Below are 15,555 nucleotides of genomic sequence, written 5' to 3' on the forward strand. Positions count from 1 at the left end.
ACAGACAGACAGACAGACAGACAGAGAGAGAGAGAGAGAGAGAGAGAGAGAGAGAGAGACAGACAGACAGACAGACAGACAGACAGACAGACAGACAGACAGACAGACAGACAGACAGACAGACAGACAGACAGACAGAGAGAGAGAGAGAGAGAGAGAGAGAGAGAGAGAGAGAGAGAGAGAGAGAGAGAGAGAGAGAGACAGAGAGAGAGAGAGAGAGAGACAGACAGACAGACAGAGAGAGAGAGAGAGAGAGAGAGAGAGAGAGAGAGAGAGAGAGAGGAGAGAGAGAGAGAGAGAGAGAGAGAGAGAGAGAGACAGACAGACAGACAGACAGACAGACAGACAGACAGACAGACAGACAGCGAGACAGACAGAGAGTCCTTCCTCCTCAGATCTGAGTCTGAAATCTGCTAGTCGGCTGGCTCGTCTTGACTGGCAGTTTTTTTCTCTCCACTGCAATTTTACTACTACAATGCTAGTAGTTCTATGGAGACGCAGGGCATGACGATTCCTGGGTGACCCTGAACCTACAGCAGTGGATAGATGGCACACAACATCAAACAAACCTGGAAACTGGAGGAAAGAGTCGCAGGCAATTACCCTTTATGTCTTTTGGTGCTGCAGCCTCTCTCTCTCTCTCACCACACATACACACACACGCACACACACACGCACACACACACACACACACACACACACACACACACACACCACATACACACACGCACACACACACACACACACTCTCTCTCGCTCTCAACTCCCTCTCTCCATTTCCCTCTCTCTCTCCCTCTCTCTTTCTCAACTCCATCTCTTTTCCTCCTCAGAGTCTGAAATATCAAAGTCCTCAAAGTCCTCACAGGACCCCTGAGAAACCAGAGAGAGAGGGTCCCATGTGGGGCTGAGTGTGTGACGGGTAGGGCGGAGCCTCCACATCTCCTTCCCAAGGTCTGTTTGTCATTGACTTGATTTCTGTCGTTTGAGAAAAATACATAAAAAGCTTGGCTGGAAATAAAGGGAGAGGAGAGAAATGCTGTTTGGTGTTTTTCTCCCTGAGAGGTTGAAAGAAAGAAGACAGCAGTTCTCTTAAATCAATCCTCAACCCTCAGACACCAAGTATAAACAAAGAGAGAGTCGTTTTATGGGATTTTGGTGCTTTGATTTTCTTTCTCTGGAGTCTGTCGGTCCTGGTTTTGCTGGAGTCTGTAGATTCGGTCCTGGTTTTGCTGGAGTCTGTAGATTCGGTCCTGGTTTTGCTGGAGTCTGTAGATTCAGTCCTGGTTTTGCTGGAGTCTGTGGATTAAGTCCTGGTTTTACTGGAGTCTGTGGATTCGGTCCTGGTTTTGCTGGAGTCTGTAGATTCGGTCCTGGTTTTGCTGGAGTCTGTAGATTCGGTCCTGGTTTTGTGGATTAGAACTAAAGATTTTAGACAGTTCCAACAGAACATAGGGGAACACTCCCATTCTCGGATGGCTCTGTCTCCATGTGCTGAAAGCCAATCAGATTGCAGATTTCTCCGGACTCGTTTTTATAAAAGCAATGATCACATTCTTCATTAGAGACGTGTGCAGTATTGATGACTTTGATCACCCCACCAGTGTTAATGTTAGAATCATCGCAGACAATACCAAAGGTGACACTCCTGAGACATGGTTAAACATCCAGATTGTCAGTGAATATCACAGTAAAATAAATACCCGACTATTAAAACACCACATCGCTGTGTTCCTGTTGCTCTGAAAATATTTCCCACACAGAAAATATTTCCCACACAATATCAGGGTGATCAGAATCAGACAGTGGTCATTGGACAAAACACTTCTCAGTGTTACAACAGATGTCTGCCAGGAACACATACACACACACACACACACACACACACACACACACACACACACACACACACACACACACACACACACACACACACACACACACACACACACACACACACAGGCCCGCTGACTGCCAGCCGTGGCTAAACACTCAGATGTAGGGAAACCCAGTTCTGTCTCAGCTAATACACTACAAAATAACCCTCTGAGGAAGAGGAGGAGGAAGAGGAGGAGGAAGAGGAGGAGGAGGAGGAGCAGAAGAGGAAGAAGAAGAAGAAGAAGAAGAATCCTTCTACCAAAAAACCTTGGTTAATGAACAGAAAAACGGTCCAGTTCTGGGTTGTTTTAAAGTCTTTTCAGTCATTTTACTACAGTATATTCCCAACCACATTTGTATCACAGCTTTTAGTTTTTTCTACTTTGAATATATATTTTATCTGCTCATCATCTGTATTGATAAGAGAAGCAGCATTACCAAAAGACCGATAAAACATACACACACAGACACACACGCGCACACAAACACAAACACACACACACACACACTCATACCCACTCGAATCGATAATATATACAGTACATATCATGAATAAAAAAATGAAACATATATATGATTACATTTTGATAAGAAACATATATATGATTACACTTTGATAAGAAACATATATATGATTACACCTCGATAAGAAACATATATATGATTACACCTTGATAAGAAACATATATATGATTACACTTTGATAAGAAACATATATATGATTACACCTTGATAAGAAACATATATATGATTACACTTTGATAAGAAACATATATATGATTACACTTTGATAAGAAACATATATATGATTACACTTTGATAAGAAGCATATATATGATTACACCTTGATAAGAAACATATATATGATTACACTTTGATAAGAAACATATATATGATTACACTTTGATAAGAAACATATACAGTGGGGAGAACAAGTATTTGATACACTGCCGATTTTGCAGGTTTTCCTACTTACAAAGCATGTAGAGGTCTGTAATTTTGATCATAGCTACACTTCAACTGTGAGAGAAATCCAGAAAATCACATTGTATGATTTTTAAGTAATTAATTTGCATTTTATTGCATGACATAAGTATTTGATACATCAGAGAAGCAGAACTTAATATTTGGTACAGAAACCTTTGTTTGCAATTACAGGGATCATACGTTTCCTGTAGGTCTTGACCAGGTTTGCACACACTGCAGCAGGGATTTTGGCCCACTCCTCCATACAGACCTTCTCCAGATCTTTCAGGTTTCGGGGCTGTCTCTGGGCAATACGGACTTTCAGCTCCCTCCAAAGATTTTCTATTGGGTTCAGGTCTGGAGACTGGCTAGGCCTCTCCATGACCTTGAGATGCTTCTTACAGAGCCACTCCTTAGTTGCCCTGGCTGTGTGTTTCGGGTCGTTGTCATGCTGGAAGACCCAGCCACGACCCATCTTCAATGCTCTTACTGAGGGAAGGAGGTTGTTGGCCAAGATCTCGCGATACATGGCCCCATCCATCCTCCCCTCAATACGGTGCAGTCGTCCTGTCCCCTTTGCAGAAAAGCATCCCCAAAGAATGATGTTTCCACCTCCATGCTTCACGGTTGGGATGGTGTTCTTGGGGTTGTACTCATCCTTCTTCTTCCTCCAAACACGGCGAGTGGAATTTAGACCAAAAAGCTCTATTTTTGTCTCAGACCACATGACCTTTTCCCATTCCTCCTCTGGATCATCCAGATGGTCATTGGCAAACTTCAGACGGGCCTGAACATGCGCTGGCTTGAGCAGGGGGACCTTGTGTGTGCTGCAGGATTTTAATCCATGATGGCGTAGTGTGTTACTAATGGTTTTCTTTGTGACTGTGGTCCCAACTCTCTTCAGGTCATTGACCAAGTCCTGCCGTGTAGTTCTGGGCTGATCCTTCACCTTCCTCATGATCATTGATGCCCCACGAGATGAGATCTTGCATGGAGCCCCAGACCGAGGATGATTGACCGTCATCTTGAACTTCTTCCATTTTCTAATAATTGCGCCAACAGTTGTTGCCTTCTCACCAAGCTGCTTGCCTATTGTCCTGTAGCCCATCCCAGCCTTGTGCAGGTCAAGCTCCTGAGTGGCGCAGTGGTCTAAGGCACTGCATTGCAGTGCTAACTGTGCCACTAGAGATCCTGGTTCGAATCCAGGCTCTGTCGCAGCCGGCCGTGACCGGGAGACTCATGGGCGGCGCACAATTGGCCCAGCGTTGTCCAGGGTAGGGGAGGGAATGGCCGGCAGGGATGTAGCTCAGTTGATAGAGCATGGCGTTCGCAACGCCAAGGTTGTGGGTTTGATTCCCACGGGGGGCCAGTATAAAAAATATATATATATATATGTATTCACTAACTGTAAGTCGCTCTGGATAAGAGCGTCTGCTAAATGACTAAAATGTAAATGTAAATTTCTACAATTTTATCCCTGATGTCCTTACACAGCTCTCTGGTCTTGGCCATTGTGGAGAGGTTGGAGTCTGTTTGATTGAGTGTGTGGACAGGTGTCTTTTATACAGGTAACGGAATTCTTACTGGTTGGTAGGTGATCAAATACTTATGTCATGCAATAAAATGCAAATTAATTACTTAAAAATCATACAATGTGATTTTCTGGATTTTGGATCACAGTTGAAGTGTACCTATGATAAAAATCACAGACTACATGCTTTGTAAGTAGGAAAACCTGCAAAATCGGCAGTGTATCAAATACTTGTTCTCCCCACTGTATATGATTACACTTTGATAAGAAACATATATATGATTACACCTTGATAAGAAACATGGTCACTGAGCGGGTTAAACAAGATAAAAATATACAAATAAACAAAATATAAACATAAAATAAATGAATCAATATTGGTAATATACGGTAATGGGTGATTGGATTTGCTCAACCGAACCTCCATTCACAGAAGCAGGTCATCAACACACCACTGTTACAGTTTGAATGTTACTTTGACAACAAGGTTTCTACCAAATCAGCTTTGAGTCCTTCCTCATGACAGCTAGATGGAGAATTCATTTCCCCCGTTATTTATACATGAGCATCAATGTCAACAACCACATCATCATCATCATCATCATCATCATCATCATCATCACTACAGTCCCCTATCAGTGATAATATGATGTTATTGGTTTCTCTCTCCAATGTTGTTTCAGTGCTGGGAGACCCATGTCCCAGCTACCCCTTTGATTCTGGGTATGTTTCTATACACAAGGATGAGTCAGCGTTTGAAGGCTGGAAAGTTCTGTGTCTCCTGTAGTTCCCGGTGAGGTCACTTCTTAGTTAGATGACCTTTGACCTCTCACCTCTGACCTTGGCTAAAGCCGATTGGCTCCTGCAGTACACACAGGAAGTGTTACCCGGCAACTGCAGAGTCAGCAGAAAGACTCCACACATGCACCGGTCATAGACAGGTACACTTACTGACACGTCTGATGCCCAGGTACATCTGACCTGTAACTCCTGACAGCTGTCTTACACCTGGACAAAGTCTTCCAGTCAGTAGCACCGCACCTGGCCTCCTCCGCTCTCCTCAGTCCCCTCATCTCCCCCCATTCCCACAGAGGGAGCAGGGTCAGTCGGGTGGACTGTTGGCTCCAAGCACCCCCTTTCATTTACTTACACAAGAGGATAAGAGCTGAGGACTATGGTTCTCTACCTTCACCTGGCTGGTGGAGCCCCCTGCTGGTGTGGTGGAGGAAGTGCAGCTATATTACATTACATTACACGGTAGTCTCATACTCCATGACCTCCTTGGGGTTGCTCAGGCTGCGGTACTGGATCCTGGGCGTCACTGGGGATGTGTTCTCCAGCACCAGGATGGTCTTCCGCAGCCGCCTGTCGATGAAGTGAGCGTCCCAGGCAGGGTACCTCTTTCTGGGCAGGTCTATCCGGATCACTGGTCCCTCTGTCCTGGGGGTCCGGAGGGCCATAGCCGGTGAGGTGTTGGTGGTGGATCTAACCTGGAACACAGCTAGATCACCTGGTACCACCTCGCCCCGGTCCGCACCTGCAGTCCTAGTTAGGGTCCTGGGGGGGCTGGTGACCACGTCCGGGGGCGGGAGTGGGGAGGCCTCGGCTGGGGTCACACAGGACTCCACCATCACCCCCCCCTCCTCCACACACCCCCTCCACTGAGCTCCGAACACCGGCCCGTCAGGGTGCAGGAGACAATAATACACCAGCATGAAGAAGGTCCCCAGAGCATAGCTACACACCACCACACACACCACGATGAGGGCGTAAAAGTCTGAGGTGTGCGGCCCGCGGTAAAGGTACCACGCCGCGGTGAGAGACACGTTCTCTACCAGAGTCACTGAATAATAGAGCCACATCCTGAAGCGGGTGCGGCCCTCCTTGACGTTGAACCAGCAGAAGATGTAGATGATACCCACCACCATGTTATAGATGATCTCCTCCCACTTGGACATGCAGAAGTCTGTCTCCCCCTGGATGATCCAGAATGTCATGATGCACCAGTGGCTCACGATGAAGATACTGAAGTAGAGCTGGGAGATAGAGAGGGAGGGAGAAGGGGGGAGGAAAGAGAAGAGAGGAAGAGAGACAGAGAAAGGGTTAGATTAAGAAACTGGGAGGAACAGAGAGACACTCATTAGAAAAAGCCTAACCCACTTGAATAAAGATATCTGCACAGATGAATGCTTCCACAGTTAATTGTGCAATGTTTTTACTCCACAAAAATAAGTTTTTCTCCCCAGCCTGACGGAGACCTTCGGATCGAAACGTTGCAAAATAAACTTATCAGTATCTATCTTCATTTCATGAGTATATTATTTGTACCCAGCACCTAAAAGCCCCTTGGATGGGTCTACTTGTGATCCTTCGTCAGTGTGTGTGTGTGCCCCCCTTTACCTGGAACACGGAGGCGAACAGGGCGAAGGCGATGGTCCTGGCCCCAATGGTGAAGAAATGCCACAGCATCTGGACGATCACAGCCTTGTAGGACATCGGCAGCTTGTCATCTCTGGAGTCTCTTAGAGTCTTCTGGTAGGACGCTATCATCCAGGCCAGAGAGACCAACGAGGCTGAAGCAGAGAGACCTTGGGGACAGGGGGGAGAAAGGAGGATGAATATACAAATGATTCAAATTGTCACGCCCTGACCTGGAGAGACTGTTATTCTCTAGGTAGTTTGGTCAGGGTGTGAAAGTCTAGGTGTTGTATTTCTGTGTTTGGCCGGGTGTGGTTCCCAATCAGAGGCAGCTGTCGCTCGTTGTCTCTGATTGGGGATCGTACTTAGGCAGCCTGTTTTCCTGCCTGGGTTGTGGGATCTTGTTCGTGTTTCGGTGTGTTGGGCTTGTTTAGCCTTCTGACGTCACGTTTCGTTGCTTTTTGTTGTTTTGTTCGGTGTTTATTGTTTATAAATATCACGCCGCGCCTTGGTCTAATCCGTCTCTCAACGATCGTGACACAAATTTAAATGCAAATGTCCCAAATTATCGACACCCTTGATAAAGATGAACAAAAATTGAAAAAAAGTCATTCAAATATGTATCATATTTTAAAATATGTATGCAAAACAAATTGTACATTATATTGTTTTATACTATTACAACTGCTCAGAGAAAGAGATTTTGTTTAACAAGTAATCCTTTTTTTCTCAAAAAAAGTGGGGGTCAAGATTTTTGACACCCCTGTTTTCAAAACCTTTCAATACCTCACCTTGGGAGGATAACGGCACTGAGCCTTTTTCTGAATGTTTTATGAGTTGGATAACACCCTGGAAGTGATGTTAGACCATTCCTCTATACAGAATCCTTTTCTGCTCATGCGTCCTTATTTTCACGCCAAACCCACCACTGGTGGCCAAAGAGCTCAACAAATGGCACTTGGATTTGGAACCGGTGCATTGGTGCATTTGGCGTCGATGTACTTGGCCATACGCACTACCCTCTGTAGCGCCTTGCGGTCGGATGCCAATCAGTTGCCATACCAGGCGGTGATGCAGCCAGTCAAGATGCTCTCAATGGTGCAGCTGTATAACTTTTTGAGGATCTGAGGCCCCATGCCAAATCTTTTCAACCTCCTGAGGGGGAAGAGGCGATGTCATGCCCTCTTCACGACTGTGTGGGTGTGTGTGGACAATTATAAATCCTTAGGGATGTGGACATCAAGGAACTTGAAGCTCTCGACCTGCTCCACTACAGCCCCATCGATGTGGATGGGGGGGCGTCCTCGGCCCTCTGTTTCCTGTAGTCCACGATCAGCTTCTTTGTCTTGCTGACGTTGAGGGGAGAGGTTGTTGTCATGGCACCACACTGCCAGGTCTCTGACCTCCTCCCTTTAGGCTGTCTCATCGTCGTCGGTGATCAGGCATACCACCTTCGTGTCGTCAGCAAACTTAATGATGATGTTGGAGTGGCCACGCAGTCGTGGGTGAACAGGGAGTACAAGAGGGGACTAAGCACGCACCCCTAAGGGGCCCCCGGGGGTCAGCGTGGCAGATGTGCCCGTCAGGAAGTCCAGGATCCAGTTGCAGATGGAGGTGTTTAATCCCAATTTAGCTTAGTGATGAGCTTTAAGGGCACTATGGTGTTGAACGCTGAGCTGTCGTCAATGAACAGCATTCTCACATACAGTGAGGGTAAAAAGTATTTGATCCCCTGCTGATTTTGTACTTTGCCCACTGACAAAGACATGATCAGTCTATAATTTTAATGGTAGGTTTATTTGAACAGTGAGAGACAGAATAACAACAAAAAAATCCAGAAAAATGCATGTCAAAAATGTTATAAATTGAATTGCATTTTAATGAGGGAAATAAGTATTTGACCCCTCTGCAAAACATGACTTAGTACTTGGTGGCAAAACCCTTGTTGGCTATCACAGAGGTCAGACGTTTCTTGTAGTTGGCCACCAGGTTTGCACACATCTCAGGAGGGATTTTGTTCCACTCCTCTTTGCAGATCTTCTCCAAGTCATTAAGGTTTCGAGGCTGACGTTTGGCAACTCGAACCTTCAGCTCCCTCCACAGATTTTCTATGGGATTAAGGTCTGGAGACTGGCTAGGCCACTCCAGGACCTTAATGTGCTTCTTCTTGAGCCACTCCTTTGTTGCCTTGGCCGTGTGTTTTGGGTCATTGTCATGCTAGAATACCCATCCACGACCCATTTTCAATGCCCTGGCTGAGGGAAGGAGGTTCTCACCCAAGATTTGATGGTACATGGCCCCGTCCATCGTCCCTTTGATGCAGTGAAGTTGTCCTGTCCCCTTAGCAGAAAAACACCCCCAAAGCATAATGTTTCCACCTCCATGTTTGACGGTGGGGATGGTGTTCTTGGGGTCATAGGCAGCATTCCTCCTCCTCCAAACACGGCGATTTGAGTTGATGCCAAAGAGCTCGATTTTGGTCTCATCTGACCACAACACTTTCACCCAGTTCTCCTCTGAATCATTCAGATGTTCATTGGCAAACTTCAGACGGCCGTGTATATGTGCTTTCTTGAGCAGGGGAACCTTGCGGGCGCTGCAGGATTTCAGTCCTTCACGGCGTAGTGTGTTACCAATTGTTTTCTTGGTGACTATGGTCCCAGCTGCCTTGAGATTATTGACAAGATCCTCCCGTGTAGTTCTGGGCTGATTCCTCACCGTTCTCATGATCATTGCAACTCCACGAGGTGAGATCTTGCATGGAGCCCCAGGCCGAGGGAGATTGACAGTTATTTGGTGTTTCTTCCATTTGCAAATAATCGCACCAACTGTTGTCACCTTCTCACCAAGCTGCTTGGCGATGGTCTTGTAGCTCATTTCAGCCTTGCGTAGGTCTACAATCTTGTCCCTGACATCCTTGGAGAGCTCTTTGGTCTTGGCCATGGTGGAGCGTTTGAAATCTGATTGATTGATTGCTTCTGTGGACAGGTGTCATTTATATAGGTAACAAACTGAGATTAGGAGCACTCCCTTTAAGAGTGTGCTCCTAATCTCAGCTCGTTACCTGTATAAAAGACACCTGGGAGCCAGAAGTCTTTCTGATTGAGAGGGGGTCAAATACTTATTTCCCTCATTAAAATGCAAATCAATTTATAACATTTTTGACATGTGTTTTTCTGGATTTTTTTGTTGTTATTCTGTCTCTCACTGTTCAAATAAACCTACCATTAAAATTATAGACTGATAATTTCTTTGTCAGTGGGCAAACTTACAAAATCAGCAGGGGATCAAATAAATATTTTTTTCCCTCACTGTAGGTGTTTATTTTGTCCAGGGGCAGTGTGGAGTGCAGATGTGTGGATCTGTTGGGGTTGTATGTTCATCCCAGGGTGTTTGGGATGATGGTGTTGATGTTAGCCATGACCAGCCTTTATTACTACAGATGTGAGTGCTACGGGGTGGTAGTCATTTAGAGAGGTTACCTTGGCATTCTTGGGCACAGGGACTATGGTGGTCTGCTTGAAACATGTAGGTATTACAGACTGGGTCAGGGAGAGGTTGAAAATGTCAGTGAAGACACTTGCCAGCTCGTCAGCACATGCTCTGAGTACGCGTCCTGGTAATCCGTCTGGCCCTGTGGCCTTGTGAATGTTGACCTGTTGAAAGATCTTACTCACATCGGCTACGGAGAGCGTGATCACACAGTCAGCCGGAACAGCTGGTGCTCTCATGCATGGTTCAGTGTTGCTAGCCTCGAAGCGGGCATAGAACGTATTTAGTTCATCTGATAGGGTCGGGCTTCTGGTTGGGATATGTACTTACGGTCACAGTGGGGACGACATCGTCAGATTTGCCAAATGGAGGGATTAAGATAATCAGATAATCTCTGTGGATTAAAGGTGATCTAGAGTTTTTTTCACCTTTAGTTGCACAGGTGACATGCTGGTAGAAATGAGGTAAAACAGATTTCAGTTTCGATTGTGTGCGTATGTTCGCGTGTACCACTACTTTTTGGGGATCGCGGGTCAAAAGGTTTGTAAACCACTGGAATACATGATAATGGCAACAAATGTCATAGTAATGATATAATAATGGTAGATAAAGTATTTCTTACAACCTATTTCGACTGGAGTTGTGTTGGTCATTGTTAATAAGTGCATTATTTATTCCAGGTCAAAATAGCTTTGCAAAATACGTTACTCATCAGATGGTGCTGCTTTCCCCTCTTCTTGTAACAAATGCTCAACGAGTCGGTGACAGCGTTTTGCGGGGAAAAATTAATTGGGGGTGCCCTTTTTTGTTGTTGAGCACATGCCCCCCAATAGGTCTGTGCACAGCCCTGCACACACACACACACACACTGATCTCAGACAGACACACACACACACAACTTTGAATAAAGTTAAACTTCTAACAGAGTCAGTCGCCGTCACAGAAATGCACACAAGCAAGTTTTTTATTATGTGGCTTGTGAAAGTATTCACCCCTCTTGGCATTTTTCCTATTTTATTGCCTTACAACCTGGAATAAAAAATTTTGGGGGGTTTGAATCATTTGATTTACACAATATGCCTACCACTTTGAAGATGCAAAATATTTTTTGGGTGAAACAAACAAGAAATAAGACACAAAAACTGAAGACTTGAGCGTGCATAACTATTCACCCCCCCCCCCCAAAGTCAATACTTTGTAGAGCCACCTTTTGCAGCAATTACAGCTGCAAGTCTCTTGGGGTATGTCTCTATAAGCTTGGCACATCTAGCCACTGGGATGTTTGCCCATTCTTCAAGGCAAAACTGCTCCAGCTCCTTCAAGTTGGATGGCTAACGCTGGTGTACAGCAATCTTTAAGTCATACCACAGATTCTCAATTGGATTGAGGTCTGGGCTTTGACTAGGCCATTCCAAGACATTTCAATTTTTCCCCTTAAACCACTCGAGTGTCGCTTTAGCAGTATGCTTAGGGTCATTGTCCTGCTGGAAGGTAAACCTCCGTCCCAGTCTCAAATCTCTGGAAGACTGAAACAGGTTTCCCTCAAGAATTTCCCCGTATTTAGTGCCATCCATCATTCATTCAATTCTGACCAGTTTCCCAGTCCTCGCCAATGAAAAACATCCCCACAGCATGATGGAATACATGTGTTACGCTAAGAGCGTCTGCTAAATGACGTTAATGTGCCCTTGAGCAAGGCACTTAACCCTAATTGCTCCTGTAAGTCGCTCTGGATAAGAGCGTCTGCTAAATGACTAAAATGTAAAATGTAATGATGCTGCCACCACCATGCTTCACTGTGGGTATGGTGTTCTCAGGGTGATGAGAGGTGTTGGGTTTGCGCCAGATATAGCATTTTCCTTGATTGCCAAAAAGCTCAATTTTAGTCTCTGACCAGAGTTCCTTCTTCCATATGTTTGGGGAGTCTCCCACATGCCTTTTGGCGAACACCAAATGTGTTTGCTTATTTTTTTCTTTAAGCAATGGCTTTTTTCTGGCCACTCTTCCGTAAAGCCCAACTCTGTGGAGTGTACGGCTTAAAGTGGTCCTATGGACAGATACTCCAATCTCCGCTGTGGAGCTTTGCAGCTCCTTCAGGGTTATCTTTGGTCTCTTTGTTGCCTCTCTGATTAATGCCTTCCTTGCCTGGTCCGTGAGTTTTGGTAGGCGGCCCTCTCTTGGCAGGTTTGTTGTGGTGCCATATTCTTTCAATTTTTTAATAATGGATTTAATGGTGCTCCGTGGGATGTTCAAAGTTTCAGATCTTTTTTTATAACCCAGCCCTGATCTGTACTTCTCCACAACTTTGTCCCTGACCTGTTTGGAGAGCTCCTTGGTCTTCATGGTGCCGCTTGCTTGGTGGTGCCCCTTGCTTAGTGGTGTTGCAGACTCTGGGGCCTTTCAGAACAGGTGTATATATACTGAGATCATGTGACAGATCATGTGACACTTAGATTGCACACAGGTGGACTTTATTTAACTAATTATGTGACTTCTGAAGGTAATTGGTTGCACCAGATGTTATTTAGTGGCTTCATAGCAAAGGGGGTGAATACATATGCACGCACCACTTTTCCATTATTAATCTTTTAGAATTTTTTGAAACACGTTTTTTTTTCATTTCACTTCACCAATTTTGACTATTTTGTGTATGTCCATTAAATGAAATCCAAATAAAAATCAATTTAAATTACAGGTTGTAACGCAACAAAATAGGAAAAACGCCAAGGGGGGTGAATACTTTTGCAAGGTACTGTATAATCTGTAGCTAGCTAATTATTTTAAAGGTTGTGTGAGAAAAGAAGAAGATAACATGGAAGAAGCATTGAAATCATTCAACAGTAAGACAGATGGACAGACAGACAGATGGACAGACAGACGGACAGATGGACACACGGACAGACCGACGGACAGCCAGATGGACAGACAGCGGGACAAACGGACGGACAGACAGACAGATGGACGGACAGACGGGCAGATGGACGGACAGACAGACAGACAGACGGGCAGACGGACAGACGGACGGATGGACAGACGGACATGCGTGTGTGTGTGTGTGTGTTTGTGTGTGAGACTTCTATCTAAGATGTTCTCCTATGCAGGTTGCTGATGTTAACATCAGCCAAGAGGCTGAGAAATAAAGGATATTAATATCACTGGATCAGTGTGTGTGTGTGTGTGTGTGTGTGTGTGTGTGTGTGTGTGTGTGTGTGTGTGTGTGTGTGTGTGTGTGTGATTCTGCAGCTGGCGGCCACTCTAAACTGGAAGCAGCAGAAAGAGATGAGGGATTGGTAATGTTAGACGGCATAAGGTGGAAGGCGATGTGCAGTCAGTGACACTAAATCATCACTGTTTTCTCCACATTTTCCCTCTAATCTTCTTCCTCTTTATGCAGGCAGACTCCTGGCATTACTCTCTCTGTGATGTGTGATTCAATTAAGGTTGGCTCACTCGGTCCAAGGATGGCATGGTCGTATAGTCGGAGCGGGGGAACAGTGTGTGTGTCAGTGTGTGTGTATTTGTGTGTGTGTCAGTCTTTGTGTGTGTTTATGTGAAAGCAAGTGTGTGTGTGTGTGTGTGTGATTGTGTGTGTGTGTGAATGCATGGGGGAACTGTGAACGCTAGCGAAGTGCCCGCGGACCCGAGCAGAGCGTAGGATTGAAGAGAGGAAGTGTTAACTAAAGCTTTCCATCTCCCTCTGGCCCGTTAGCTAATTAAGATGTAGGGCTCCAAATGGAAGAAGTATTCTTAACTCATTAAACAGAGCTGGTTCTTAACTCATTAAACAGAGCTGGTTCTTAACTCATTAAACAGAGCTGGTTCCTAACTCATTAAACAGAGCTGGTTCCTAACTCATTAAACAGTGCTGGTTCCTAACTCACTAAACAAAGCTGGTTCCTAACTCACTAAACAGAGCTGGTTCCAAACTCACTAAACAGAGCTGGTTCCTAACTCACTAAACAGAGCTGGTTCTTAACTCACTAAAGAGAGCTGGTTCCTAACTCATTAAACAGAGCTGGTTCCTAACTCACTAAACAGAGCTGGTTCCTAACTCATTAAACATAGCTGGTTCCTAACTCATTAAACAGAGTTGGTTCCTAACTCACTAAACAGAGCTGGTTCTTAACTCATTAAACAGAGCTGGTTCCTAACTCATTAAACAGAGCTGGTTCCTAACTCATTAAACAGTGCTGGTTCCTAACTCACTAAACAAAGCTGGTTCCTAACTCACTAAACAGAGCTGGTTCCTAACTCACAAAACAGAGCTGGTTCCTAACTCACTAAACAGAGCTGGTTCCTAACTCACTAAAGAGAGCTGGTTCCTAACTCACTAAAGAGAGCTGGTTCCTAACTCATTAAACAGAGCTGTTTCCTAACTCATTAAAAAGAGCTGGTTCCTAACTCACTAAACAGAGCTGGTTCCTAACTCATTAAACAGAGCTGGTTCATAAGTCATTAAACAGAGCTGGTTCCTAACTCATTAAACAGAGCTGGTTCCTAACTCACTAAACAGAGCTGGTTCCTAACTCATTAAAAAGAGCTGGTTCCTAACTCACTAAACAGAGCTGGTTCCTAACTCATTAAACAGAGCTGGTTGAGCTGGTTCCTAACTCATTAAACAGAGCTGGTTCCTAATTAAACAGAGCTGGTTCCTAACTCATTAAACAGAGCTGGTTCCTAAATCCTTAAACAGAGCTGGTTCCTAACTCACTAAACAGAGCTGGTTCCTAACTCATTAAACAGAGCTGGTTCCTAACTCATTAAACAGAGCTGGTTCCTAACTCACTAAACAGAGCTGGTTCCTAACTCACAGTGCAGTCAAAACTGTGGTTTTCCTGTGTTTTATTCAACACTATGAGGTTGGAATTATACTGTGAAATGGTGGAACTGATGATAAGGCTATTTTACTGTAAGAGCGTTTTGAAAAGACTCGCTGAAAGTTCAGCTTGTTTTGCATCACCAGGCGATATAAGTTACAGATCCCTCCCATTAGGCCCCTCACTCAGACCACTCCCAGACAGTCCTAGCAGAACTCTTGCTTGAGAAATGTATCTTTGCTAAAAAGCAATTTTGTTTGAGATAGAGAGAGAGAGACAGAGAGAGAGAGAGAGAGAGGAAAGAGAAGAGAGAGCGAGAAGAAAGAGAAGAGAGAGCGAGAGCGAGAGCGAGAGCGAGAGAGAGAGAGAGAGATAGAGAGAGAGAGAGAGAGAGAGAGAGAGAGAGAGAGAGAGAGACAGAGAGAGAGACAGAGGGAGGGAGAGAGAGAGAGAGAG

At 45.1% G+C, this 15,555-nt stretch overlaps 1 protein-coding gene across 1 annotated transcript; it reads right to left on the reverse strand.

The window, feature by feature from the left end:
* Positions 1–5,622: 5,622 nt before the first annotated feature.
* LOC311118578 (XK-related protein 7-like) lies at positions 5,623–6,960 on the reverse strand (the record flags this gene model as incomplete). Its single annotated transcript, XM_084193369.1, has 2 exons — positions 5,623–6,408; positions 6,773–6,960. Coding segments are annotated over 2 exons (974 nt in total), but the record flags the coding sequence as incomplete, so codon positions are not given.
* Positions 6,961–15,555: the final 8,595 nt, after the last annotated feature.

This window comes from Coregonus lavaretus (assembly GCF_964263955.1).
Source record: "Coregonus lavaretus genome assembly, contig: HAP1_SCAFFOLD_9389, whole genome shotgun sequence".
Classification (NCBI taxonomy): Eukaryota; Metazoa; Chordata; class Actinopteri; order Salmoniformes; family Salmonidae; genus Coregonus; species Coregonus lavaretus.